The sequence below is a fragment of the Rhododendron vialii genome, chromosome 7a, assembly GCF_030253575.1.
Source record: "Rhododendron vialii isolate Sample 1 chromosome 7a, ASM3025357v1".
NCBI classification, from domain to species: Eukaryota; Viridiplantae; Streptophyta; class Magnoliopsida; order Ericales; family Ericaceae; genus Rhododendron; species Rhododendron vialii.
In genome coordinates, this window is record NC_080563.1 from 35,085,658 (window position 1) to 35,111,788 (window position 26,131).

Consider the following 26,131-nt stretch of genomic DNA (forward strand, 5'->3'; position numbering starts at 1 on the left):
AAAAAAAAAACATTAATAATACGAGATTATATTTTTTCCGCCGGAGGTTGAAAACCTCATTTTTTTCACCACTGCCTTTTTGTGTCCACCGTTTATTTATTATTATCTGAACCATTCATCTTGTAAGCCCAACATAATAGTATATCCACGCAAAAAAATAAACTTGATTAGGCATCGTTAAGTATATAAAAAAATATTTACCCAAAAAAAAAAAAGTATATAAAAAAATTAAATTTTATTTTGTAAAATAGGCTGTTTATCGTTATAATTATTTACAGAATCAGACTGTGCATTTTATAAACCAAAATTCAAATTTAGTTATACATATTGATGTCCGATCAAGCTAATTTTTTGCATGAAAATACTACCTTGCAGGTCTTACAATATGAATGATTTAAATTACAACAATAAATACTCGATGGGACGCACAGTGGGTTGCAGCGGAAAAGTGTCGTTTCCACCTGCGGTGGATAGAATTAATTTCTACGTGGGGTATCCGTTTCGATGCCATCAGCAGTCAGCTAGCACGTGGAAGACTTCTACATTTGTCAAAGTAACAGTTGGTGCAGCTCGTTAAGTTTTACAGTATAATGTGTAGATTTTCTGGTTAAGTTTTTAAGTGAACTCTAGCCGTAGCCGAGATCAAGTTAAATAAAATTTCATGAGCCCAGCTGCCTAGGTTTTGAATTGAACTCAAACTTTATAATCCTAAAATTTTATGTTATCAAGCAATTTTTTGTCGTGCAGAATAAGGGTAAACAGAACTACGTATCCCGTCTCCATCCAAATCTAACAGGAAGCTTGTATAGTTATGGACAAAATTTTTGTAAGAAATACATACAATTCGAACTACCGCTAAAGTACAATTTCTGCATCTATCACTTAGTTGTATTTCATTTTTTGTTATTATTTGAGACTGGTTCTCTCTAATAGCCAAACAGCTCGGAATAAGCACAACGAAAATACTACAGACACATTAAATTGTCACACCACTTTGCCACACCATCTAAGCTCGCAGCTCAATTGTATGGGCATAGGAGTAATAAATATAGAAACTAGTAGCCTACCTGCTCTAGCTAGGGGGAAATAACAATAAGCCAGATGACAGGTATTAATAACTTGGACCCGGCTTCTCTGCAGTCTGCAGAAAGCCAATGTTGTATCACAGCTGTTCATCTTTACATTCAACAGTCTAGATTTTAAAAAACTTTTCTAGAGAAAAGTGAAATGTTTTTTTTAAATCTCGACCGTTAAAAACATCATCCGACGGTTGCGAACACTTCAACCTCACCTCTACGGTCCAAATGGGAGTTGGGGGAGCTGCTGTCCCTTTAAGGGACAATTGCCTGCTGTCTCGGCCAAAGGGGCCGTGCTTCAGTCTCGTTCCAATGATCGAAAACGTTAACTTCGTAGAGCTCGTCGAGTTGAACAAATATGTAACAAATCAGCTCGATCGGATTTCATTAAGTACCTAATCGAAACCTTTTTGTCTTGAAAAGAATGGATCCGAAACACTTGATCAAATCTACTATAACCCATTATTAGCAAGTTATATGTGTTCCGATCAGGCACTTATCCGATCAAACTGGTTTTTTGCATACTTGTTCAACTCAACGAGCTCTACGAAGTGAACGTTTTCCCTTAAAAGGACAACAGCTCCCCCAGTCGGTCGAAATGTGGACTGCAGACAAGCTAACTTCTGGCTTTTCCTTCCTTGTCTAGTTGTCTCTTTATAAACACCTGCTCTCCATACTGTTAAAATACATAGATTAACCAACTTAGATGTCATATGGGTCGGTCTTGTTTAAAACTCAATTTTAATCCCCCTGCAGTGACATGCATATTGGTGCATGGCTTCCTTGTCGTAGTTTGCTAATTTTAGGGCCTTTTCTTGGGCTCATCTCACATCTGAATCGTTCATCGAATACACACTACTGGATAATGAAAAGTCATTTCTTCCTGAAAAATGGCCGGGCTCTGTTGGATTCCGATCTAACTAGTGAGGGTGGAAATTAAATGAAATGTCTTCGGATCAGGTAGTAATCTAGTATTTCTGATAGGCCGTAAAATTAGCAAACTCTGCAGTTGGGAAGAAATACTGTAGGGAAACCGTCTCTATTGAACTTATCACATCATCAATTCAATTATAGGATTTATGATGATTGGTGAATTTAATATGTTTTTTCAGCAAAGTGGGCTATTTCCTTGAGTTCTTTGAGCTTGCATGGTTCCTTTATAAAATTCATCTTGCTCAAAATAAAATAAAATAAAAAATGGGACCCATAAAGTCAAAGGGGTAAAAAAAAAAATATATATTCAAGTTTGGCGCGCGAGTCTCTTGGAGCATTTGTGTTGCAAGTGACTTTTCAACTTGCCACGTGTATCTCCAAATCAATATTTTGTATAGAAATTTGATACCTTCTTTGGAAGTGCTCTTAGTGATTTATTGTTGTGAGCCGAATGTATTCCAAATTGCAGACTAGAATTTTTGATTTTGAATGAATGTTTTCCTGACAGACCTAAAAAATAAACAGTTTAGATGGTGAAATTAATCAAGTATGAATCAACAACAATCAAATGGATTGTACTAGGGACAAGTCTTAGTCCTAAGCATGATCCCAAGAGCATGACCAACACTTCATTGGCTTCGTGTGAAATTTTCTCCAAAGTACATGGAACATACACAAAGATGATACAGTGATACACTATGATTGGCACATCTGCGAGACCACTAAATAATTTGTGTAATGAGCTCACTTTGGCCACACAAGCGGTTTCTCGGAGGCCTCTTGTGGGGTCCGGCATCTCGTGGATTTCGCAGCTGTTTCATTGTCGTATGGTGGTGGTGCGCGGTCCTGGCGGTTGATTGGGTGTGCCGGTGGCGGCACATGTTGGGTGGTGGCAGTGGGTGATTGTAGATTCACAAATTAGGATTAGGTTTGGATTCTTGAGCTTGACTTGGCCTGGTCTTTTTGGCTCTTGCCCATTTGGGTGTGTGGGTTTTGCCCTTTTAAGAGTTTTGGACTCTAGGTGTTTTTCTTTTATGGGGTCAGCCATCTAGGTGTTTTTCTTTTATTCTACCTTCGGTTAGATTTTCCTAACTTAATATACCCTTATTAAGTTTTTTTAATAAATCCTTATTTTTGCCAATCAAAAAATAAAGGTGTATTTTGCGGTGAAAATTGAAACTTTCACCTCAGAAGCTTGCCTGGCAAGGACTAAAGCGGGTTCAGTGGGCCCATTCACAGCAGCTTGTCAAGCCTCACATCAAGTTTGGATAGATAGTTGTCTTGAATATTGAGAGTGACTTTTTCCTAATTTCAACATATCTGATTTTCTCTGATAAAAAAAAAAAAAAAAACATATCTGATTTTCTTAGGCCGTGTTTGGGATTGGTGAAGGGCTTTCTCACAGAGATAGTAAAAAGGAAGAGGTATTTCCCTTCACAATTCAATAGTGTTTCTAGCTTTCGCCCTTCTTTCTAACACTGCAAGAAAATCGAGACCTATCAACGGTTTTGTTAGTGACGGTTCAAAAAACCATTGATAAAAATTGGGCCTAGTAACGCTGCAACTTATTAAACCAAACAAACCCCAAAGATGGGGATTTAAACTGTTCGAAATCTCAAATCTATCAGCTCATTCCACTGGTTGCTACTATAAATGAAGTCTTACCCGTTACGAGGTCCGTGGGAATTTTTGATCCAGAGGTCATAGGATTGAAGCCAAAAATCGTTTTGGGCCAATCCAACTGAGCACTTATCTACCCGATTGGTATTTGATAAAGGGAATAATGACGGTTCAGGATGTGTTTTGATAGTTAATATCCGTCAAGAATATGCTGAGAACATTTGTTAATGCTGAAAATATATTTGGCGGGTATTAATTATCAAAACATTTCATTGACTGTCATTTTCCCTTTGATAAAGGCCAACGAGTGATTTTACGGGTTTGGCATGCAACGGTTTCTTCTTTACTTTCTTTCTTCTTCTTTTTTGGGAAAATGACAATCAATCACATGTTTTGATAATTAATACCCGTCATGGATATACTGTCTCTGCATATCCTTGGCGGGTATTAATTATCAAAACACGTCCTGAGCCGTCATTTTCCCTTCTTTTTTCCCAACTGTCAGGGGTGTCTGGGTCAGCTTATACGCACCTCGACTAATCCTCTTTCCGGGCCGGTCAAAGAGACCATCCACACCGAAACTAGGAGATTTACAAAAAAAATCTTTCTTACAACCTGACCTTAAGAATCCAATCCTGGTCAATTATGTGAGGAGGAACAAACATACCAATCAACCGGACTCACTTTTGCCGCATCCAACGGTTTTCTCCGTTACGTGTTTGCATAATAGCATCATGGATATTGAATCTACAATGTTATCTTGCTTTTAATTTGCAACATTTTGGTGAAATAGGTTGGTTGGGTTCATCAGTTGCTTTGCTGAATTATAAATATGTTGTTGAACCATCTTATTTCGATCCATTTTTTGAATTAAAGATGATGTATTGTGAGAGAATGACCTGTCTCGTAAAATAAAAAATAAGTATTTAAAAAATAAGAATCTTAGCGGAACGAGATTTAAATTTACATTCTTTTCGGTTTGATACGGCAAAAGCAACTTTAAATGTTAAAACATTTAATTTTGTACAAGTTCATTATGTTTTTTGTTCCTTTTCTTTTTAACATCGGAAATATGTCCATACGAGATAAAATATTTCATAAAAGACAACAACAAAAAAAGAAGGGAAAACGAAAAAAAAAAAAGAATCAAAACTTTGAAACGTCAAAGTAAAAGCTTGAATAAACCCCTCCCTTGACCCAGATCAAGAAGGGGACTATGGAGATGCACAAAAGTGTGAATAACCCTGCCTTTGACCCGATCAAGAAAAGAATTATTGAGGTGCGCAAAAGCTGTTTCAAAAAGAGTCCAACATCTGAATACAACAAACTGTAAATTTGTTTCAAATTAAGGTAAAGCAACAAACACAATTAGACAAAAATGGGGTCTCAAAATCTCAAAAGTGGTCCTGATTAGTTGACTCTATCTCTCTCTTTCTCTCGCGTGCAATGAAAATGGACAGGTGATCCCTTCCCGTAACCAAATCCTTGTCAAATCGGAATATCGACTAGGATTTGAGGCCCATATCAGTGGTCCTACCTTGTATGCATTAAGGTTTGTTATTACACTTCTCCCCCTCCCCCCACCACCCCACACACACACGGGTAACAGATCGTGTCGGATTGTGTTCGTATCGTGTCAGTTGGGCTCGTGTCACAAATCACCCAACTCGAACCCGACCCATTTAGGATTCGTGTTTCTCGAGTCGTGTCATTTTCGTGTTTCGTGTCAGAAATGCTCAACAATAACCCATTAACTTCGTATCCGGTTCGTGTCGTATTATCATGTCCGTTGCCCAACTCTATATAGAATTACAGATATACCATATATTATACATATATGTTCATGTTAATGGGTGACACAGGTTAGCAACCGTATTGATCGTGTCAATTTCGTGTCTCGCGTGTTCAACCCGAACCCGACCCATTTAGAATTAGTGTTATCGAGTCGTGTCATTTTCGTGTCATAAATGTTTAACCCTAACCCGTTAATTTCGTGTCCTGTTCGTGTCGTATTTCGTGTCCGTTAACCCCCCCCCCCCCCGGCGAATTACACTTAGGCTCCGTTCCAGAACACATTTTTAAAAAATAAATACTTATTTCACATTTTCAAATTCAAAAATAATGTAAATAAATTTTTTTTTGCACCGTATAAAGATCTAATCGAGATATTTCAAACAAGATCTATATTGTATATTTTTAGATTTCATTAAGCCTATTATTTTTTAATTTGGAATTGTCTTCTTAAAAAATAAGTACTTAAAACCTATTCTGAAATGTGGCCTTACAAAGTATTTTTTGTTTCTTTATTTGCCCTACAAAAATTATTTTCACCTTTATGTCCATTGCTAGTGACTTTTATTGCACTTAGTTCCAAAGGTTGATCCCCGTGTATGGACTATATACCCGCAAGGGTCTTTTATTCGGGAGGATATGAGTATAATAAGATTGGACTATATATCCAAGAAAATCTTGTATCCGATGATCTCTAGCTAATTTTTTTAATAGTCGAATTAAATCTTGTATCTGATGATCCCTAGCATGGATCGTGTAATATTATTATTTGATTCACAATTCATCCTATAGTACTACATGTCTTATTGGATTGTAAACCAAAGGGAACCACATAGTGAAAGCAATTCCAATAGCGTTAAAGAGCTAAATAGCAATGAGTCCATCTATCCATGTGGAGTGAGACTTGGACAACTTAATATTATTTTTCTAGAAACAATTAGTGTTATTGATGTTTATTATTATTTTATATATTCTTTCATCAAATTCTTTGAGATTTATTATTAATCTCACAGAAGATGAGCTAAAACATTATGAAAGATGGATCAAAGTTAAAATAAAGAGAGAGGGTAAAATAAGTCTAAAGACAGCGAAAAAATATTTATTTTTTTAACTTCTTTCATTTTGTAAAGTTTAGTTGTTTTTTTCCATAATGTTTGCTTTCAAAATTTTGTTTGTCAAGCCGAATGATTGAATCTAAAATTGAACACGAATCTCATAAAATTTCAAAAAACAAGAAAAAAACTGTTACAATAATAGTATCAATTACTTTTTTCCCAACACACATGAGTCACATTGGGCAGAATCAATAATTGGATCAAATTGAAATCAATTCAAAACTTGAAGTGCCAACGCTAATTCCTTTCGTTTTACGCTAAAGTAGCAAAGTGATACTACTTCTAGGGGCAAAGTGTAATTAACGCTGTCTATCTGTCTATGTGAGTTCATACGAATCACGACGTCGTTTGGCTGAAATGGGGCAGTTCGGTCAACCACTCCATCGTTGGGGCAGCCTCAAGAAAAGCACTGCACGCACCCAAAAAGGTTAGATAGATAAACACACTCTGCTCTATGAGTAGAGAGAGAGAGAGATCAAGATACCCCTAGAGAGAGAAAAAGCATAGCGATACAGAAGCCTAAAAGGTTTCTTGCACACAGAGCGAGCTAGAGAGAGACAGAGAACAAGGGTTCTGTTTAGAGAAATAAATTCAAAGACAAATAAAGTTTCCACTTTTTTTGAATCTTTACCGGGTGTTGGGTGTGCAGATCTGCTTTAGATTCTGGTTTGGGCCAAGAAAGGTGGAGATTTGGGTGAGTTGAGAGCTAGGGTTTGTGGGTTTTTGAAATGCGGGTTCTGGGTGTTGGGTATTTGGATCTACATTTGGATATGGATATGTGTGTGTAGGTGGATAAGGTACGGCGATGGAGAGAGAGGTGGTGTTGAAATCATGTCTGTTGTGGTTGCTACTGTTGGGTCATCCACTGAGGTTCATTTATGCCAATACTGAAGGTGTGTTGATATTCTTTTCTTGGATTTTCCGCTTTTTGTCCAATTTTAGTTGGAAAGGAAAAAGTTTGTGCTTTTATTTATTTTCATTCTGGCAATGATTAATCTGTGTTTGTTTCTTGACTGGAGATTAGTTTGAATCACAAGAAAATGGGGAATTTCAGTAGTTATGGTGGTGGTTGTGCTTCTTGAAGTGTTATAAGAAATCTGCATTTATCTCATGTTAATCCTCTTTGTCTATGACTTCTTACATGCTCCCTGTTTAACTTGTCAAATGTTTAGAGTGGAAAGAAACTAGGTTGGAAAGGTGAGGTTTCTATCGGTTGGAAAGAAAATGTGTAGAAGTGTTTTTCATTTTTCTTGCTTTCAGCATTGATTGTTTTGTATTCTTGAACTATTAGTGAAAATGTTGGATTCAATTGATATTCTGGATTCCCGTTTCGGTACATTTGATGGTTGCCTTTATCTTGATATGTGCCTCTTCCTTTATAATGACTTGTGAATATGTTCCTGGACCCTGTAATGTAGTGGTCCGATACGCACAGGATGGGTGGTACCCAGAGAACAATGACTGTGTTCTATATTTGGAACATGCTGTAGTTTATCACTGGTTAAGTCCCTTCTCAATGTGCCCGTGTATTGCCTTCAAACTTTGTTGTCCAACTAAACATGGACTACTAGATGAGTGTTTGGAAGTCATGGAAAGAAATAGTAATAAAACAAAAGAAGTAAGAAAGAAATAGAAGAGAAAGTTGGTTATTTTGCCTCTGATAAGGCTTTGCGAAGAACATTAAGGAAAATGAGAAAGGAAATAAGTTTTCTTTGTTTGAGTATGTTGGGAAACAATGGGAAATAAAGAAGGCAAACTACTAAGGAGAAAGAGAATGAGTAAAGAAAAACAGAGAGAACTCAGAGAAGTATGAAGAAGAAAATTTTCTCATAGATTTCTCTTTTTGTCTCAAGATAGGAACCAATAGAAGGAGAAAGGAATTTTTTCCCCTTTCTCTTTCTTGCCAAAATTCCAAACTGTTTCCACCAATTCTGCAATGTTGTATATTGAGACTTATGTCTCTTGTGTATGTTGAATTTGCTTCTTTTTGTGGCATTTGAAGAAGGCAATGATCTATTTGATCTACGTGGTCCATAATTTTGGTGTAGCATGTGTTACGATCTTACTGTCAATTTATTATAGCTGGCTGTAACTACTTTGGATTGCATCTATGCACAGGTGATGCTTTGCATAGCTTGAGGGCCAACTTGGATGATCCTAATAATGTGCTGCAGAGTTGGGATCCTACCCTTGTCAATCCCTGCACTTGGTTTCATGTTACTTGCAACAATGATAATAGTGTTATTAGAGTGTAAGTTTCGCCATAAGCACTCTCCAAAGTTAGCTAATGAGTTAGCCATTGTGTTGTGTATGATACCCTTCTCTCTTTCTATATTTTTCCAGTGATCTTGGCAATGCAGCTTTATCTGGTCAGTTAGTCCCACAGCTTGGCATGCTGAAAAATCTACAGTACTTGTAAGTTCTCTTTTGTTGCTGGTGTTATTTTGAGATGTTAAATTGACGCACCATCCCCTTCTTTTTGGTTTTGACCTAGACAATGGCATCAAGTATGCACTTCTCCTGAGAAAAAAGTTATTACCCTTTTCTAGTATTAACTGGCTACTGGTTTCGTGTTCTCTCTTGCACATACTGCAAACTGTTAGTTTCTATGTAACCTCAAAGGCTCAAATGACAGTCATCTTCTGTAGTAGGCTACTAAGGCTTCACCAACTAGTTAAGTAGTTTAATTTTGTTGAGAAAAATTGAGCTTTCTGCATCGAAAACATTTCTTCTGTGGTGTCTCTTACAGTGTACTTGACTGACATCTCGGTGACCGTGCATGATGATGTTTTGCACATATGTTTAAAGATCTTACCAAACCTACAGTGTACTTGGCTGACATCTCGGTGACCGTACATGATGATGTTTTGCACATATGTTTAAAGATCCTACCAAACCAAACCGAGCCTTATGTCCCAATCACTTGGGGTCGGCTACATGAATCCTTTTCCTCCATTGAGTTCTGTCAAGGGCCACTTGTTCACACAAACCCATTATACTCGTATCTTCTCGTTATCATATTTGGATTCATGTCATAAAGATCTGACGGGCTTTTTACGTGCTGGCTGTCAGCTACTTAACGAACAACCCTCCTCCTTTATGCGCGCTTGGGACTGGCTGGGAAAGAAAGATAAGGCTCTAAGCACGAACCAGGCGGAGTTATATGTTTAAAGGTCTTGAAAAATAGAAATTCTGATTTGTATAGAATTGGAAGATTTCATTGGAATTAATGCTATGTAGCAACTTTGCTGCCAATTTTCCATTTGAATTTGTATAACTTGATTTAGAGTAAGTAAACCTTAGAAGAAAACCTTGCAGTGCAGCTTTGTGAGAACATGATAATACTATGCCTGAAGAACTTTGAATGCCCTTCTCTTCAATGTACTTATATTCTGCAATTTGCATTCTAAATGTTTTCTAGGGCCTGATTATGAGAAGTTTAAGCCCACTGTTGTATCACATAAAAATGTTAGACGCTTTTAGAATACTGGGTTTCATTTCAGTTCTGATAGTTCTCCTTATAATTTGCATGACCGCCCTTAGAGCACTTCAAGGGGCGAATTACTTCGACAGTAGATGGCTTTATGCATGTTTTTAGGCGAATTTATTTGGAATCGTATGTGATATTTTGAGACTTCTCATCTGCATTAAACGAATGAGTTGGTTAATGACAGGGAACTTTACAGTAATAATATCAGTGGACCAATTCCCAGTGACCTTGGAAACCTGACGAACTTGGTGAGCTTGGATCTCTACTTGAACAGTTTTTCTGGTCCCATTCCAGACACTTTGGGCAAGCTGTCGAAACTGCGCTTCCTGTGTGTATTCTCGTCTTCCCCTTGATTTTCTGCCCAATATCTCTACCACCGTTTCTTTATTGTTAGTTTTATGGTCTCATATTTTGTTTTGTTGTTGCTTTTATTTCTTTTCTAGTTACTAGCTGGTGTGAGACTTGACAAGTGACTAGTACCTTGGTGGTGACAGACTGATAGCTAAGGACTTAATGGTGGCAAAGGGCGTAGTGGTAGTGTGGTACTGTTAACTGTTATTCTGGTGTTACTGCGAGACAAAAATAGAGACATTACCAAACATGTCTCATTTTGATTTCTAATGTTTACAGAATATCTATTTACCAAAGAGTTTTTTTGTTACTTTTCAGTTTTGCAAAAAAAAAAAAAAAACAAAGAAAAAGAAGTGGAATTCAGCTTCATAATTTTCATAAATGTAATGCGTAAAAGTATAAAGCTAAAGACGTTACCAAACGCACCCATAGGGTTGCAATTTTTATTGAAACAGACGGTTGGAGGAGAAGGGAGGATGGAAGGAAGGATAAGGGCACTGGGAAATGATTAATTAGAAGGAACAAAAGGGGAAGAATTGCCTCCATAAGAGATGAAGGGGAAGAGGAGTGTTAGAGTAGTCCCACATCGCTTGGGTAAGGAATGGGAGATGAGGCCCTACGGGGTCCTTCACTTGTGTTAGTTCCCCGCCCGCTCTCATTTACTAAAAGATTGCTTTTATAGTTTATAGAAAATCTTTATGTCTTTTCGATAATAATATTTGGGACCTCCACTCATTGCCGATTGGTTTTGAGATGGATATAAAATTTCCACAAAGAGCATATCTCTATTGCTTGAAAGAAATAAATTGATTTCTAGAAAAATCCTCATTCGCACCCTTTTCTTTGGTAGTTGGCTAATCAACTAACTTCTAGGGCTACAAATCTTAGGGGTTGCAAGTTGCAGTGGTGTCGACTCTGATATTGCAGTTATAGGCTTATAGTGCTAGTGGTTAGGTGGTGGTGTTTGTCCAGTAACTGCAGTTGCGTAGAGCGATGGTGGTGGGAAATGTCTTTCGTTACATAGTGATGTTCAAATCAGGCTTCTTCGTTTTCTTCTTCCTTTCATTTGTATGCTGCTTTTAGTTACACCTTGAATCGCTTGCATTAATTATCTCCAAAACAAGAAAACATTCCAATTAGAATTGGGTCTTCCGACTTTTTCCCCAACTTGAGTCGAAATGCTTTCGAGTCAACTCTGAAAGAAAAAAAGAGGTGTTCTATGTCCATTATTGGCATATCTGAAGCCAAATATGCCTATAAATTCTTGCTGTACCAATATTTCAATCATGCATTTGAGCCATGATTGTGATGCCTATGAAACCAAGACGGTGGCAAGTCTAGGACAAGGGAAAATAGTATAAACTGGATATCCTTCGTTTTTGAGATTCATTTTTGTTATTTTCCATGATGTAGAAAATACTGGATAGATTTTTTTTCCATGATGTAGAAAATACTGGATCTATCCCAGGGGCTTGGCTTTCAGCTACAATGGCCTTTGCAATATTCTGCGTGTACCAACATGCGTCCACACTCAACATCATATAGGATTTTTAGTTCTAGGAGGCTTTTATTGTGATTTATAGAATTTGAATTTATTGTGATTGATCTTGGACTTTAACATCCTCTTCCAATGCCATGTAAGGATAGCCGGCTCAACAACAACAGCTTGTCGGGTCCCATTCCTTTTTCGTTGACTAATATCTCATCACTGCAAGTCCTGTGAGTACCGAGTTGCTTTATTTCTCTCTCTCTCTCTCTCTCTCTCTCTCTCTCTCTCTCTCTCTCTCTCTCTCTCCAGTCAGTCATGTTTTTGTGTTGCACTGCTATGCAGGGATCTATCAAACAACCGTCTCGAAGGAGGAGTTCCAGATAATGGTTCCTTTTCGCTATTTACACCCATCAGGTTTCCTGCTGATTATTGGACCCACAATTCATTTCTGACTGACTGGTTTCAAGGATAGTGCTGAATATCTGCTTTACCAATTGCAGTTTTGCTAATAACCTGGATCTATGTGGACCGGTTACTGGACACCCTTGCCCAGGATCTCCTCCATTTTCTCCGCCACCTCCATTTGTCCAACCACCTCCAATTTCATCACCAGGTGATTGTTCTGTATCAGTCTCATTACTTGTTGCATGAACTCATCTATCAACTGGTATCAACTATTTAAAGTTATTTTAAGTAGGTCTTGCATGAGCGTTTAAAGTATCAGCTAACCAAATTAGGCTTTCATGTTACTATCCAATTGCAGCCCCCCCCCCCCCCCCCCCCCCCCCCCCCCCTTTAACTATCATATTCTCGACATTGAAATTTGTCAAAATAAAATGAAATGCAGGATACTTGCATTTCAATTATGTGGAATCTATCTCCTTTTTCTTTGTCTAATGTGGTTTTGATATTTCAATACTGCACCAATTCGATTTCTGGTTGCTTGTGTCTTAAATATGATTATGTAACATCCTTGTTCGACGCGTTAATGTGTTTATATTGCTGTTCTGTATGGTGTGGTCCTTGTGAAAGGAGTGAAATTTGCATACATCATTCCAGTTATTCACATTCTTTTTTTGTTAAAACTATGAAAATAGGAGGGAATAGTGCCACTGGAGCAATTGCTGGAGGTGTTGCTGCAGGTGCTGCTCTTCTGTTTGCTGTGCCTGCACTTGCATTTGCATGGTGGCATCGCAGGAAACCACAAGAGTATTTCTTTGATGTTCCTGGTTAGTGGTTTGTTGGAGAAGTTGCTTGCATTGAATCGATTGATCACTTACCTTACCGTTTGAGTTTTGATTACCACTTGTTTGTGTTTCGTTGCAGCTGAAGAGGATCCAGAGGTTCATCTGGGGCAGCTCAAAAGGTTTTCCCTTAGAGAATTACAAGTTGCAACAGATGGCTTTAGCAATAAGAATATCTTGGGTAGAGGAGGATTCGGTAAGGTGTACAAGGGACGGTTAGCGGATGGTACGCTGGTGGCTGTAAAACGTCTAAAGGAGGAGCGTACACCTGGTGGGGAGGTGCAGTTTCAAACAGAGGTGGAGATGATTAGCATGGCTGTGCACCGGAATCTCCTTAGACTACGGGGATTTTGTATGACACCGACTGAACGGCTTCTTGTCTATCCCTATATGGCAAACGGAAGTGTTGCATCATGTTTAAGAGGTAATTGTCATAGGATTTCTATAACATTTGTTGATGCTTTATTTCTGTTGCTTTCACACAAATTGTTCCCTTATTTCGATGGCTGTAACCTATGGAGCACAGACAATCGGGGACATGGACGCACCGGGATACATAAGAAGTAAGAATTGCGAGTGAAAAATCAAACATGATAAACGCTTGTTCAATTTATAATATTTGAAAGCAAAAGATAAGAATTTCATCTTAAAATATTACTTTCGGTTGTTTCTGGAGAGTGGAGACAATATCCATTTTAACAACTTACCACAATGTAGGGTATATATCATGTGTTTTTCTCCCATGACCCCCGAGTGTCCGTTTCTCCGTCTTTTGAGAATTGCCGTATCTCATGCTTCTTAGGCTGTAACATTAGTGTCAAGGATCAGCATTACACCACCATTTGCTTTCATGCTTTGAACATAAATGATATCAGTTCTAGGATCAGTGATGTGTTTGTACTTTAGGTTGTCTTAGTGGGAAGAAAGATTATTATACTTAAATCTTTCAACTATAATTTTGTCATTTATCTGTGTATTTGTAGAACGCCCCCCAAACGAACCACCTCTTGACTGGCCGACAAGGAGACGAATTGCATTGGGTTCTGCGAGAGGACTATCTTATTTGCATGATCACTGTGATCCAAAGATTATTCACCGTGATGTAAAAGCTGCTAATATTTTGTTGGATGAGGAGTTTGAGGCCGTTGTTGGAGACTTTGGGTTGGCTAAACTTATGGATTATAAGGATACCCATGTTACTACTGCTGTACGTGGCACAATTGGGCACATAGCTCCGGAGTACCTCTCCACCGGTAAATCATCCGAGAAAACTGATGTTTTCGGGTATGGAATCATGCTTCTGGAGCTAATAACAGGACAAAGGGCTTTTGATCTTGCTCGCTTGGCAAATGATGATGATGTCATGTTGCTCGATTGGGTATGCACTCAAAACGATTACTTTAAATATTTACTAGTTTAATGGTACAATCTGTGCACTAATTTCCTGGAGATAATCTGGAGTATCCACTTAGTTTTGTTTTACTCGGGCGGTGCGTGGATTGATATAGGAATCTGCTAAGGGCAAGGCTTGCTGTTTGGAATCTTGGTCTGATGAAGTGGCTTTTGTTGTCCAAACCTAGCCCTGTGAATAGTAGAGTTTAGAGCCCCTTCGGATGGCGAGGATTGATGATAAGAGAAAGGTTTGGGTTTTATCAAATCTCACTTTTATGGGGAGAAATGAAGAAGACTGTAAATAAGTGATAGGATTTCTTCCTTTTCTTTTCTCACCCTTTCTCACCATCCAAAGGGGCTATTAGCTATTTCTTTCCTTCCACAGATACTTGCCCTCTTTGGATCAGAAGTTTCTTACCCATCTCTAGTGAATCAACCTATATCTGCTTCATCAGCTGGATTCACTCATCAATGATCCGAACACAAACTTAGAGGGCATCCTAATTCATCAGCTCTAACATCTGACATTCATGTATCTTATATATTCAGGTAAAAGGTCTTTTGAAGGAGAAGAAACTCGAAATGCTTGTCGATCCTGATCTGCAAAACAATTACGTGGAGTCGCAAGTGGAGCAGCTCATCCAAGTTGCTCTGCTCTGCACGCAAGGTTCCCCGATGGACCGGCCAAAGATGTCGGAGGTGGTGAGAATGCTAGAGGGAGATGGCTTGGCAGAGAAGTGGGATGAGTGGCAGAAGGGTGAAGTCCTTCGCCAAGAAGTTGAACTAGCACCTCACCCTAACTCCGATTGGATCGTTGACTCCACAGAAAACCTACACGCTGTTGAGTTATCTGGCCCAAGGTGACACTCTCAAAGAAATTACTGAAAACTTCTTTTTCTTTCTTTTTGGATATAAAGCTTTCTTCCTTTTCGTTGTTTTTTCTTTCTTTTTCCTTGTTTTAACAGTCATCCTGTAAGCCTACCGTAAGCTCTTCCTGAATTATATTCATTACATTGTGAATAGAAATTTGTATTGACGGGCATTTTTGTAACCCAGTTACCCAAACCGATACATTGTGGTGATACTCAAATTAGTGCCTTTTTTGGCCTTCGCGTTGTTATTTATGTTGTGTTTTCGTTTGTAGATTGTGAATTTCATCTGTGCTTGATTGCAACTGTAGCTTAGAATGTGGTACATGATGGGAATCTGTGGTCATTCTGCTGTACCAATAGATTTGGTATTGGGGCCTCCAATACCAATTCCAGATCCCCAAGCTCCGCCCTTTGGATTGTTATAGGGCGGAGATTCGAACACCCTAGGAAGTAAAGGTTTTTCCATGAAGCTAACAGATGCCCATTGCAGCCACTTTTTTAACTACTTGAGTAATCTCTTTTTTTATGACATGATGTTCGGGCCAGTTTGGTTTGCGCGCATCTCTATTTATTTTGGGACCTAAAGTTAAAGACCTGACAAACTTTCCAGTGGCCCCAAGATTTTAGAATGTTTTCCGTGTCTCGTATTTTCTCAGTGTGCGAAGTTGCCATATCTCCCATTTTGTGGTAATTTATTGGACCTTAATTTTAAGAGTTGCTCTGAAGGGGGGAGAAAAATGTCAAGTACAGGTTCAACTCAAACCACCCAAGTAGTAAATTTTACAACCTCCGAAGAATATAGCCATCCAACCGGGATACTTAGCCCAACGGTTTTATAGCAGCACTTTGAGTGCAGCAAGATTGTGAGTTCAACTCTTTTGAAAAAGAAATTGAGACCTTCGTCGGCAGGTTGAATAAAAATTGGCAAGATTGTGAGTTCAACTCTTCGAAAAAAGAAATTGAGACATTCGTCGATGGGTTGAATAAAAATTGAAGTAGTGTAAATTAAAAGAAAATGTACAAAAAAAAAAATAGAGCCATACATTCCCAACTTCAAAGTTATATTTTTTCCTGTGATCCAATACCATAAAACAAAATTTCTGCATTATTTTCCTCCACTAGAAGTAAATATCCAAACAATAGAAGATTAAAATTCACATTGAACAATTCGGAATTGCTGGACACATATATATACTGGTAAAACCACATGCCAGTTGAACAAATACAATGACAAGCCTCCAACTGAAAACGGCAACTAAAAGAATGGTGTTACGAACTCAGAGAGCAAATTGAAGGTCCATTAAGTCGGGCTGAGCAGCAATATCTTCCAACTGCTTCTTCACACTCATATCAATCATGCTCGACCCGGTATGTCCATACCTAACAGTGAACCCTGCCAGAAGAGACGGATCAATCACCGTCTTGATCCTTACGTTCTTCGCCCCCGTCAGTCTCTGCACTCCCTTTGCGATCTGGGCCAGGTGCTGCGACTCCAGTTTCACCACGGACGAAACAACCGCCACCTCCGTATCAGTCAGTTTGTTGTAAGCGATTTCGAATTCGCTCAAGATTTCATGGATCAGCTCGATCCGGTCATTATCGATCAGGATGTTGATGAAATTCGCGGTGTGGGGCTGGAGTTTGTTCTCCGATGCGAACTGGTCGACAACCTAATCAGGAGGGGAGTCACGAAATTTGATTAGTGACAGCCTTACGATAAAACATCCAAAAAGCTTGTTGATATTTACAACTTCAACAACTGCAAGACAAAATGAAAATAGATTGACACCGTCATTTAACAGAACTACTTTGCAGAATTTCTCATTTAATTATCTGATACACATTCAATCCCACAGATGTTGAAAAATTACCACGAGTGGCAGCCTAGAGGTTTAGTGGTTTACCACCTAGTCGTAAATAGCTCACTTCCTCTGGAGATTGCAGGTTCAAGGGGTACAGACGATGTCTCCCGTGCTTTGCAATCCAACTGGCTCGGCTAGCTTGCGGTGCGAAGGTAGAAACCTATGGGTCATTGATCCCTCGCAGGGCTGTACGAGTCTCTAGAGCCCCTATGGTCACGCCATAGCAGATTGCTATAGCAAGTTGCCCTTCCACTCTTACCGAGAAGAAATATTCTAAATAATTGTCCATAGAACCTTCACTAAAATTAGAACATGTGGCATTTGTGAATTAGCAGCTAGATACGCCTTTCTGATTTTTCCCTTCTCACAAAAACAACTTATAGGTGTTTCACCCCACTGTCCAAAATTCCAGTTGTCACACTTTTACACTACACAATAGAGGAGAATGGGAAAATTGGGAGATCAAAATGGAAGAAAGAGCGAATGAATGAGGAATAGAAATGCAAGAAAACAATAAAACGAGTGTTAATTGCAAGATTTATATTTTGATTTTTCTAAGAGAACTACTGATTTGGGACATCTCGACATGAAAATATGAAGTTAAGAACTGACAATTTGAGACGTGGGGATGCCGATAAACAAAAAATGAGACGGGGAACATTTTGTATAAAATTCTTATGGATCAACTTAGAACAAATTCTATCAATTGTATCTAAACTTGTATTATCTTAAACTTTCTGGGTCAATTCCAATCAAGTGGAATCACTTTGCCCCCGTTCAATTTGTGAAGCCTGATCTAGTCTTGATTTGTCACTTCGCAAACTATGTGGGGGTGTCCAGAGGCATTGCCTATGGTGAGGCTCGGGGGCACGAAACCTCGGCAATTGTAATTGGTGATGTGAAACACAGAATATAGTATAATGGATCATACGCGCGACCAATGTAACTATAGAAAGGCATCATTCGAGATATGCAATGAATAATGAAAACTAGTGCCGAATACGAGATTGTGTGTTGGATTGGGCAACGCCACAACAGCCCCACCAATCACCATGACTTAGCTTATCCATTTCTTTGTTTCAATCTCGAGTTGTCACAATTACTACTCCCTCCGTCCCATTTTATTTGCTCCCTACTGGAGAGATGTGTCATTTCTTTTCGAAATAATTTTTGTGACAAGCAGTTTCGTCGCCTATTGCAAGTGCAATGCCAAATACTAGCACGGATGTTCAATTTTCCGTTTCTACGATGCTACCCAAGAGACGCCTGCTCATTGCCGACGGTATCACCGTGTCATGAGATTGTGTAGTGGCTCCTTGGCCTTTCATGAGGGACCCGAGCGACGAGCTAAACCTCTCGACAAGAAGGCATCCTTTGGGCACGCACGGTGGCATTGAATTTTTTTGCACCATTCAAAAGTGTCAAAAAAATTCAAAAAATATTTCCGGAAGCACCTTATTTTTAAGGTTAAAATCACACAACTTTACGTGAAAGCAAACAGAAGATCTCAACAATCACATTTATGCTTTCAAAAATTCTCTAACCACACATACTTACACATCTAATTTTACACACACACTCACAGTCATGTGGGACCCACACATGATTGCGAATGGGTGTGGTCGTAGAAGACTTGTTTGTACCTCTCGTTTCTCCTCGATCTCGATGATAGGGTTATTGAAGAACTCGGCGGCCTCAGGGTCGGAAAACAGCTTGGCCACCTTCTCCACGTCGGCGGCGGTGGCATCTAGGGTTCCGGTTTCAACCGCCACCGCGGACAGCGCGGAGGCGTAGCTTTCGGAGGCCACGTCCGCCGCCCTGACCCTCAACGTGCCGCCCCGTGGTTTTTTCCCGGCTGTTTTAACGGCCGGCCTGGGGATTCTAACGGCGGACGAGAAGCCGCCGTTGAACGGGGCTGCCCCTGTGGCTCTGTGGGTGTGAAATTTGGCTGTGATTACTCGAGTAGATAGGGGTAGTCTGGAGTGGAATGTGATCGGGGATTGTTGTAGAGCTGCTGCCATTTTGGGGGAGAGAGAGAGAGGAGAGAGGGGCAGGAGAGAGAGAGGGGAGGGCTTTGGTGGAGATTGGGGGGAATTTGATTTTGGTGGAAATGGACGGTTGAGATTTAAGAGAGGGGAGTGATGGACGGTGGAGAAGAGATTGATTATCTTGTGTGATTTTGGAGGAGGATGGGCCGATGGCGTCTTATCTGCCGTAGAACAGATAGAGAGACGACACGTGTGTGATTGTCATTGGAGGGCATCAGTGCTCTTGGCACAAAAGTTTTTGGCTCCATTCTTGCATTGCGCTCGTTCTTTCTCAATCATCGCTCATTCAAATTTTTCAAATTTTAGTAGTTTATGACGGATTTTAAAGATATTTTCAAGCTCGCATTTTCACTCATGCATCCACGTACGAATTATGTGACTAAGGACGAAACAAGTAAAACAAGGGTATGTATTTTAGCTAGTTAAAAGATGTTACTCCGTCCGTTTCAAATTGAAAGTTTATTATTCTATTTGGGGTTATTCTAAAATGATGGTCCTTTTTCAAAATGAAAGGAAATTTTTTGTGATTTTCCAAAAGTGGGTTATAAAGTTGGTAGAATATAGAGGTAATGATGGAAATGATTAGCATTATAGATGTAATTATTATATGTCCCCTTAAATAGTTGCAATCTTCAAAAGGGATTCTCAATTTAAAACGGAGGGAGTAGTATCTTCTAGTGTACTTGCAAATTGAGTGGTAGCAAATTTATGAGCGCCCTATAACCCTTGCAGTGATCGAGAGTTCAAACCCTCATCGATCACATGGCTTTTTCTTGAAGGATGTTGATTTTGACATTCTATTTTTAGCTATTGACACTTTATTTTTATTTAAAATTATCAGATTATCCTTTAAAGTAGATGAACACTAACAAAATTTAGGATAATTTAATAATTTCACATACAATAAATACAAAAAATAAAATGCCAATGGCTAAATGTGGAGTGCTAAAATCATTTTCTTTTCTTGAATTAGTTGTAGAATATGATTTGCTTTGTTTAAAAAAAAAAATTATACTCCTACTTAGTAACTTTTAAGTACACACCCCAACAATGAACGATTCTGCTGGTACAGCAGCTGCTGTACAACAGCCCCGCACAAATCCTTTTTGCGCCCGTCTCGAATCCTGGAAAGATGATCGGGACCGCTCATTTTGTTCAGCCTAATTTTGAAGCAAAGTTGGATGATTCGTAAACACTTTTCCCAATATCGGATTAAGGTGATTTTTTACAGGGACCCTAAACAAAATGAGCGGCTCCGATCATCTTTGTAGGATCTGAGACGGGGCGCAAAAGGGGTTTGTGCAGGGCTGCTGTACTAGTAGCATTTCTGCCCCAACAATACTCTCTGTTTGAACTGAAAGTTCGTAAAGTTATTGTTTCACTCTCACAATGACACAATCAGCTCTAACTGTGCCTCTCCACAAAAATACCACCACTAGTGTTCCACCCAATCCCACTGTGTGCAGGCACCACCACCACCACCGTTGCTTGAAGCGCTCTCCAAACTCAAAAATTCATCATCTAATTCATCCTTTAAACGCTTCAAAGTTCAAATTAACCCAAAAATTTCTAGTTTGAGGATGGGCAAAAACTCTCTAGCCCAAAACATTTTTGATCTATTAATAAGGAAGAAGAAAGCATTTGAAATATTGGAAGATTGGATTTATTCGCCCTGGTGTGAGGAGAGTGAGGGGGGAAGTGGGAACTGTTGATGGCTACAACAAAATAGGTACTCCCTCCGTCCCTTTTTTAGAGTCCAGTATTCTATTTTGGGCTGTCCCTTAATAAGTGTCCATTTTGTAAAGTTAGTGGGTAAAAGTTGATGTATTGTCTATTTTGCCCTTAAAAGTAGATTCCTTTTTGAAAAGTAAGTGAGGAAAAGTGTAATGATGATGGGTAAGTTGGGAAAGTGGATGAAAAAGTTAATGTGAAAGGTATAATGAATGATGTCTTTTTAATAAGTTGGAGTTACGAAGCAGGACACTTAAAAAGGGACGGAGGGAGTAGTACATAGGCTACATTAGCTCGCTAGCTGGATGTGGAGAAGTACGGTAAATTAAACCAAATTACCTAACCCATAACTCAAATGCATGGCTAGCTAGCTTAAATAGCTAAATATTGCATTTAGGTAGGCTTTTGCACATGCCCAAAACACATGAAAACACATTGAAGAATTTAAGGGCTTTGAGCCCCTGTTAATTTCGGGCTGAAAGAGTGCTTCATTAGATCGAGATACTAAAGCCAGTATACATAAAATTCGAAAATCCTATAGATACCGACCGGTACCGTAGGGAAATCGTAGGGATGGCCGCGATGGGCCGTCTTTGGCCACTAGACAGCCGATCCGAGCCGTCCAAAAATTCTATAAAAAAAAAACGAGGGGGCCTACGCAAGATTCAATGGCATCCGACTCGTGTAGGGTACTCAATCCAAACACTCCATTTTCGTATATATATGTGCGCCGTCCAGTGGCCCGTCCCTACAATTTCCCTACGGTACCGGTCGGTACCTATAGCAATACTCCAAAAAATTAAACTAGTGTTAACTTTGGGTTGGATCCATAAAATCGAAGTTCATATATAGGCTCTCTCATCATAGATCGAATTTTGATCAGATATCTGATTTATTTATTTTTAATTCGAATCCAGATTGCCTTTAAATGAGTTTGCAAGATGCGGATCTGTGCAGTATTGACCAGCCTTCATTCAAGAATGAATATCCTACCTAATGGTATGTGGACATTAACCTCGACCAATATGATTTTGTTGTAACCATGTTGCTCAGTTAACCTCGACCAATATAATCTCTTTTCCTTTTTCAGCACTATTGTGTAAGGTGGTTTTGGGACTGCAGCAATCGTGAGGGAACGTCAAGTCACTCCATACATCGCGGTGACAATAAATTCAAAGGTTACGAGTAAAAACAAATAAGTTACATTGGGTTTACATTTTTTTTCGTTGCGCTATGGTGGAGGGTTGCCCAAGCCCGAGGTTTTGTGCGGCTTATCCCGGCGTTGGCTCTGCTTATATTAATAAAAATCAAATACAAGTTACACGTACTTCTTAAAAAAAAAGAAGCTACACTTGTTACAAGCTTGACTTGTTAAAAGCCAAAGCCAAACATTTTATTGAAGTTCATTAAACCTTAAAATCAATCTTGAACAACCTACTATTTGGCTGGTTTAGAACATGCTATTCTCAAGAAACATAAAAAGCTTCGAGCTCGGTACCTTTTTTTTTTGGCTCTTCAAGTTTTAAACCCAATTCCACACTTCCACTAGTCCTTACTTGGTTCTTTCGGCTCGTTTAGTAGCAATCTACACATTGTCAAAAATTATACCGATACCGGTACATACTGTACCAAAGGAAAACAGTACCTCTACCGATAATAATAACAACCTTGCTGGTCACCATAATATAGTTGTTCAAAATTGATCTATGCCCTTATGGTCAATATGCCAAGATATTCAAGCTTTCAAGCCATTACTTAGGTGATAGACATAAGGGAAAAACTAAGGTGTCCCCGTTTATGCCTCCGAATGGTTAATGATATGCATTTGAGTGGTTATGTTATGTTTCCGAGTGATCAATGACATAACATTTTTTTAGGAGGACACCAAAATAATAAAAGTGTTATGCTTTCGAATGATTATATTATAGGGGGTACGGTATCCCCAGACAATAAAAGATACCATAACATTATCCACAAAATATCCCAAAACTCCAGTACTGTATATATAGTTTATGGGCAAAATGGAAACATCACAGAGTCGTCACCATCAATATAAAGGCATGGAAGAAGCAAGTGAAGAAAGAGCTCATTTAAACCAAAATCTGAGCTTCACGTTTATGGCGGGCCTTCTTCAATTGACCCCCTTACAGTGTTCTTCATCTATTGTCTGGGCACGTGAACTCTCTCATTTTTCCAATGTCAATTGATTGTGTTAACCCTTTTCCCTTATTTCAATATTTTCCCACAAAGGTTAATGTTCGTAGGGTTAATAAATTAGATTACTTATTTCATTTACGTACCTAAATCAGGACTATCATGTGAATCTTGTCATCTTTTATTCCGAATTCTTAGTCACATAATCCTTTAAAATGCTCTGTGCTCACGCTCTCAATCTTTGCACTCACAAATGTTAGTAGTTTGGGATGTGTTTCAAAGACGCTTTTCCGCTTGCGCTCCCGCACCCGGAAGTGAATTATGTAACTTAATTCCTGAAGCTACAAGTTTCTCCCTACAACAGTGATCAGTTCTCATTGACCCTCTCAGAAGAAACTTAATTAAATAGACATCGGGACACTCTTCATTATAAAAATTAAAATTAAAATTAATAGACATCGAGTTAACCTTAGAGATATTATCTGCTCTCTAAAACTCAAATTAATCCCTCTGTCTCAACCGTATCACTTGCTTTAGCAACAACTTTTTTGCGCGTTTATATTATTGTTTGCTATTTTTGTCTTCTTGGTGTTTTTTTTTTCATCTTTTTTTTTTTTTGCACTTAAGGTCCATGAGAAGTGCTAACAATTAATTTCGAATAAGCCAAAAAATTTCCTCAATTTAAATGTATTTAATTCCTCCAATCTAAAAAATGAACTTTATTTTATGGGTATTTTCCCCCCAAATCTTTTGATTTAAATTTGGAGGGCTCACCAATACCTGTGAAAGACTTTCAAAAAGTCGCCGTGGATCTTGTGAACTGCCTCAGATGTACATCCCACATTCAATTCATGCCCCTTTGGCTCCTTTATTTATAGCTCATATAATTTATTGTTCACCTTGTCCATAACCACTTGTGTGGTTGCTTCATTTTAAGGATTCATACATAAGAGAGAGAGAGAGAGAGAGAGAGAGAGAGAGAGAGAGAGAGAGAGAGAGAATGAAGAACATTCACACATTTTTGACCATTTCAATCCTCTTCATGATACTAACAGTCACTAAAAGCCTCTTGCCCCACCATTGTAAGCACATTGTTATCCTTTGCAATCTATTCTAGGAGTAGTATTTCTTTTTAGCTCCATATGTTTGTATACTATAATTTGTAATTTAGGTCCATTAATTTCTGATTTCGATGATTTTTCCTTAGATATTCCGAGCACCTTCAACGAAAAAGTTACTTATGCCAAAGATGATAGTGACAAGTACCACGAGGTTTGTTCTCCAGCTTATACATGACATAAAAAGAGAATAAGCATACAGTTTTTTATTTTTATTTTTTTACATAATGATGTGACTCAATGAACTTTGAAATAAAACACAAGGGTGATGGTCGTTTTGAAAAGAAACTGCCATTAATTCCACATCATTCTAGTCATGTTTTTTTGATGAATTTTCCGTGAATATATTATTTTTCCTTTGCAAAATGACGTGTTTCATGTGGGGTCTAATTTCGCTCACTCGCTTCAAAGGGGTGACCATATTTTTGATCAGCAACATAAATTTATTGAAAACTTGACAAATGGTACATCGAGATAAGCCAAATACAAGCCACAAAAGTTGAGACCTCTCTTATATGTTGTTTTAGTGGAGTTCGGCCGCTAATTTTAAGTCAGCTTCAACTCATTTATAAGTATATATACTTGCTTGGCTTTGAAATTATGAGAAATTAATATTTCAGAATGGAGCAAAGGTAGAGCTTGGGATGGAACTGTACCCAACAGGTTCAAGCTTGCCAGACTGCTCCCATGCATGTGGGCCATGCTTTCCTTGCAAGAGGGTGATGATCAGCTTCAAGTGTTCAACCGAGTCTTGCCCAATTGTTTACAGATGCATGTGCAGAGGCAAATACTATCATGTGCCTTCCAACTGACCAAGTGGTTTCAAATTTCTGAACAAAATTGCCACAGAGTAACAATGGAGCTGCTGATTTCTAGTGGTGATGACTTAAAGTGTTAGTTTGTAGTTTGTTGGAGCATTTAGCTAGGCAGAACTTTGTTTCCCTTTCGGCCAAAAACTTCTTTTTGGCATTAGGAAGAGAAAGAGAAAAGAGACATGGGAAGTCTCTATATGTATGTAGGCATGATAGAATGAGTTTTGTGACTTGTGAGTTAATTTGGTTATTAGAATAGAATGTGTTCTTGTCTTCCGTTTTTAGCCTAAAATGCAAGCAACTTGAATGTTTATGACTCTATGAGTGTTTGTCTTGATCAAGAGTGGTTCAAAATAATCAAAATTAAACCAGAGAAAATGACAGCCCAAGACCGGCCACCTAATAATTTTTCAATCAGAGTAATCATTAGATGGTCTTGGTGCACCACGACGTGGGATCTCAACATCCTTCTCTACCACAATTTCTATGGCGTACAACACGTACACCAGGTTGAATCTATATGGAATGTCTGCTAATGAGTGTTTTATATTTAACTAAGCGAAATCTGCTTCTTACGTGTCTCTGGCTTGAATTTGTGTAAAACCACATTCCTTTTCGAAAAGCCAAACCTCACTGAAGCTCTTGCAATGCCTTCAATAGTGGTAAAATAAGATTTACACAAGAATAATGCTAGGCCAACAGATTTGGTATGCATCCATTGAAAAATAAAAAATAAAAATTCTCATCATTGTAGCAAAAAATTGACAAAAATCAGTTGTCACATGTTTTATAAGAATTTTAGTCCTTTTCTTTTCACACATTAGAAGACTTCTACAATTCTATTCCTAACCCAATTCGACCCATTAATAAATTTATCAACTCCCTCTCTACAGAAGACGGACCCACGACCTCATACACTTAAGTGCAACTACACCACCATTGCTAACGGTTCAAATTTGTACAAAAAATTGGATAACTAGCATTATCCCTTCAAATTCTTCATGCTGAAAACTTAAAAGCAAAATTGAGTTCA

General features: G+C 38.6%; 3 protein-coding genes across 3 annotated transcripts; 2 read left to right on the top strand and 1 right to left on the bottom strand.

Moving 5' to 3' along the window:
- The first annotated feature begins 6,965 nt into the window (after positions 1 to 6,965).
- LOC131333126 (somatic embryogenesis receptor kinase 1) lies at positions 6,966 to 15,644 on the top strand. Its single transcript, XM_058367476.1, has 11 exons — positions 6,966 to 7,428; positions 8,654 to 8,786; positions 8,879 to 8,950; positions 10,210 to 10,353; positions 12,024 to 12,095; positions 12,208 to 12,279; positions 12,366 to 12,478; positions 12,963 to 13,094; positions 13,192 to 13,533; positions 14,093 to 14,487; positions 15,051 to 15,644. The coding sequence occupies exons 1-11, from the start codon at positions 7,341 to 7,343 to the stop codon at positions 15,363 to 15,365; spliced, it is 1,878 nt and encodes a 625-aa protein (XP_058223459.1). The 5' UTR covers positions 6,966 to 7,340; the 3' UTR covers positions 15,366 to 15,644.
- An 816-nt stretch (positions 15,645 to 16,460) lies between these two features.
- On the bottom strand, positions 16,461 to 19,406 carry LOC131333037 (ATP synthase delta chain, chloroplastic). Its single transcript, XM_058367340.1, has 2 exons — positions 18,879 to 19,406; positions 16,461 to 17,043 (listed from the first exon to the last, which is right to left on the bottom strand). Exons 1-2 carry the CDS (start codon positions 19,254 to 19,256, stop codon positions 16,651 to 16,653), a joined length of 771 nt encoding a protein of 256 aa, XP_058223323.1. The 5' UTR covers positions 19,257 to 19,406; the 3' UTR covers positions 16,461 to 16,650.
- Positions 19,407 to 23,906: 4,500 nt separating this feature from the next.
- LOC131333409 (EPIDERMAL PATTERNING FACTOR-like protein 6) lies at positions 23,907 to 25,401 on the top strand. The gene is made up of 3 exons (XM_058367913.1): positions 23,907 to 24,250; positions 24,376 to 24,440; positions 24,907 to 25,401. The coding sequence occupies exons 1-3, from the start codon at positions 24,169 to 24,171 to the stop codon at positions 25,096 to 25,098; spliced, it is 339 nt and encodes a 112-aa protein (XP_058223896.1). The 5' UTR covers positions 23,907 to 24,168; the 3' UTR covers positions 25,099 to 25,401.
- Positions 25,402 to 26,131: the final 730 nt, after the last annotated feature.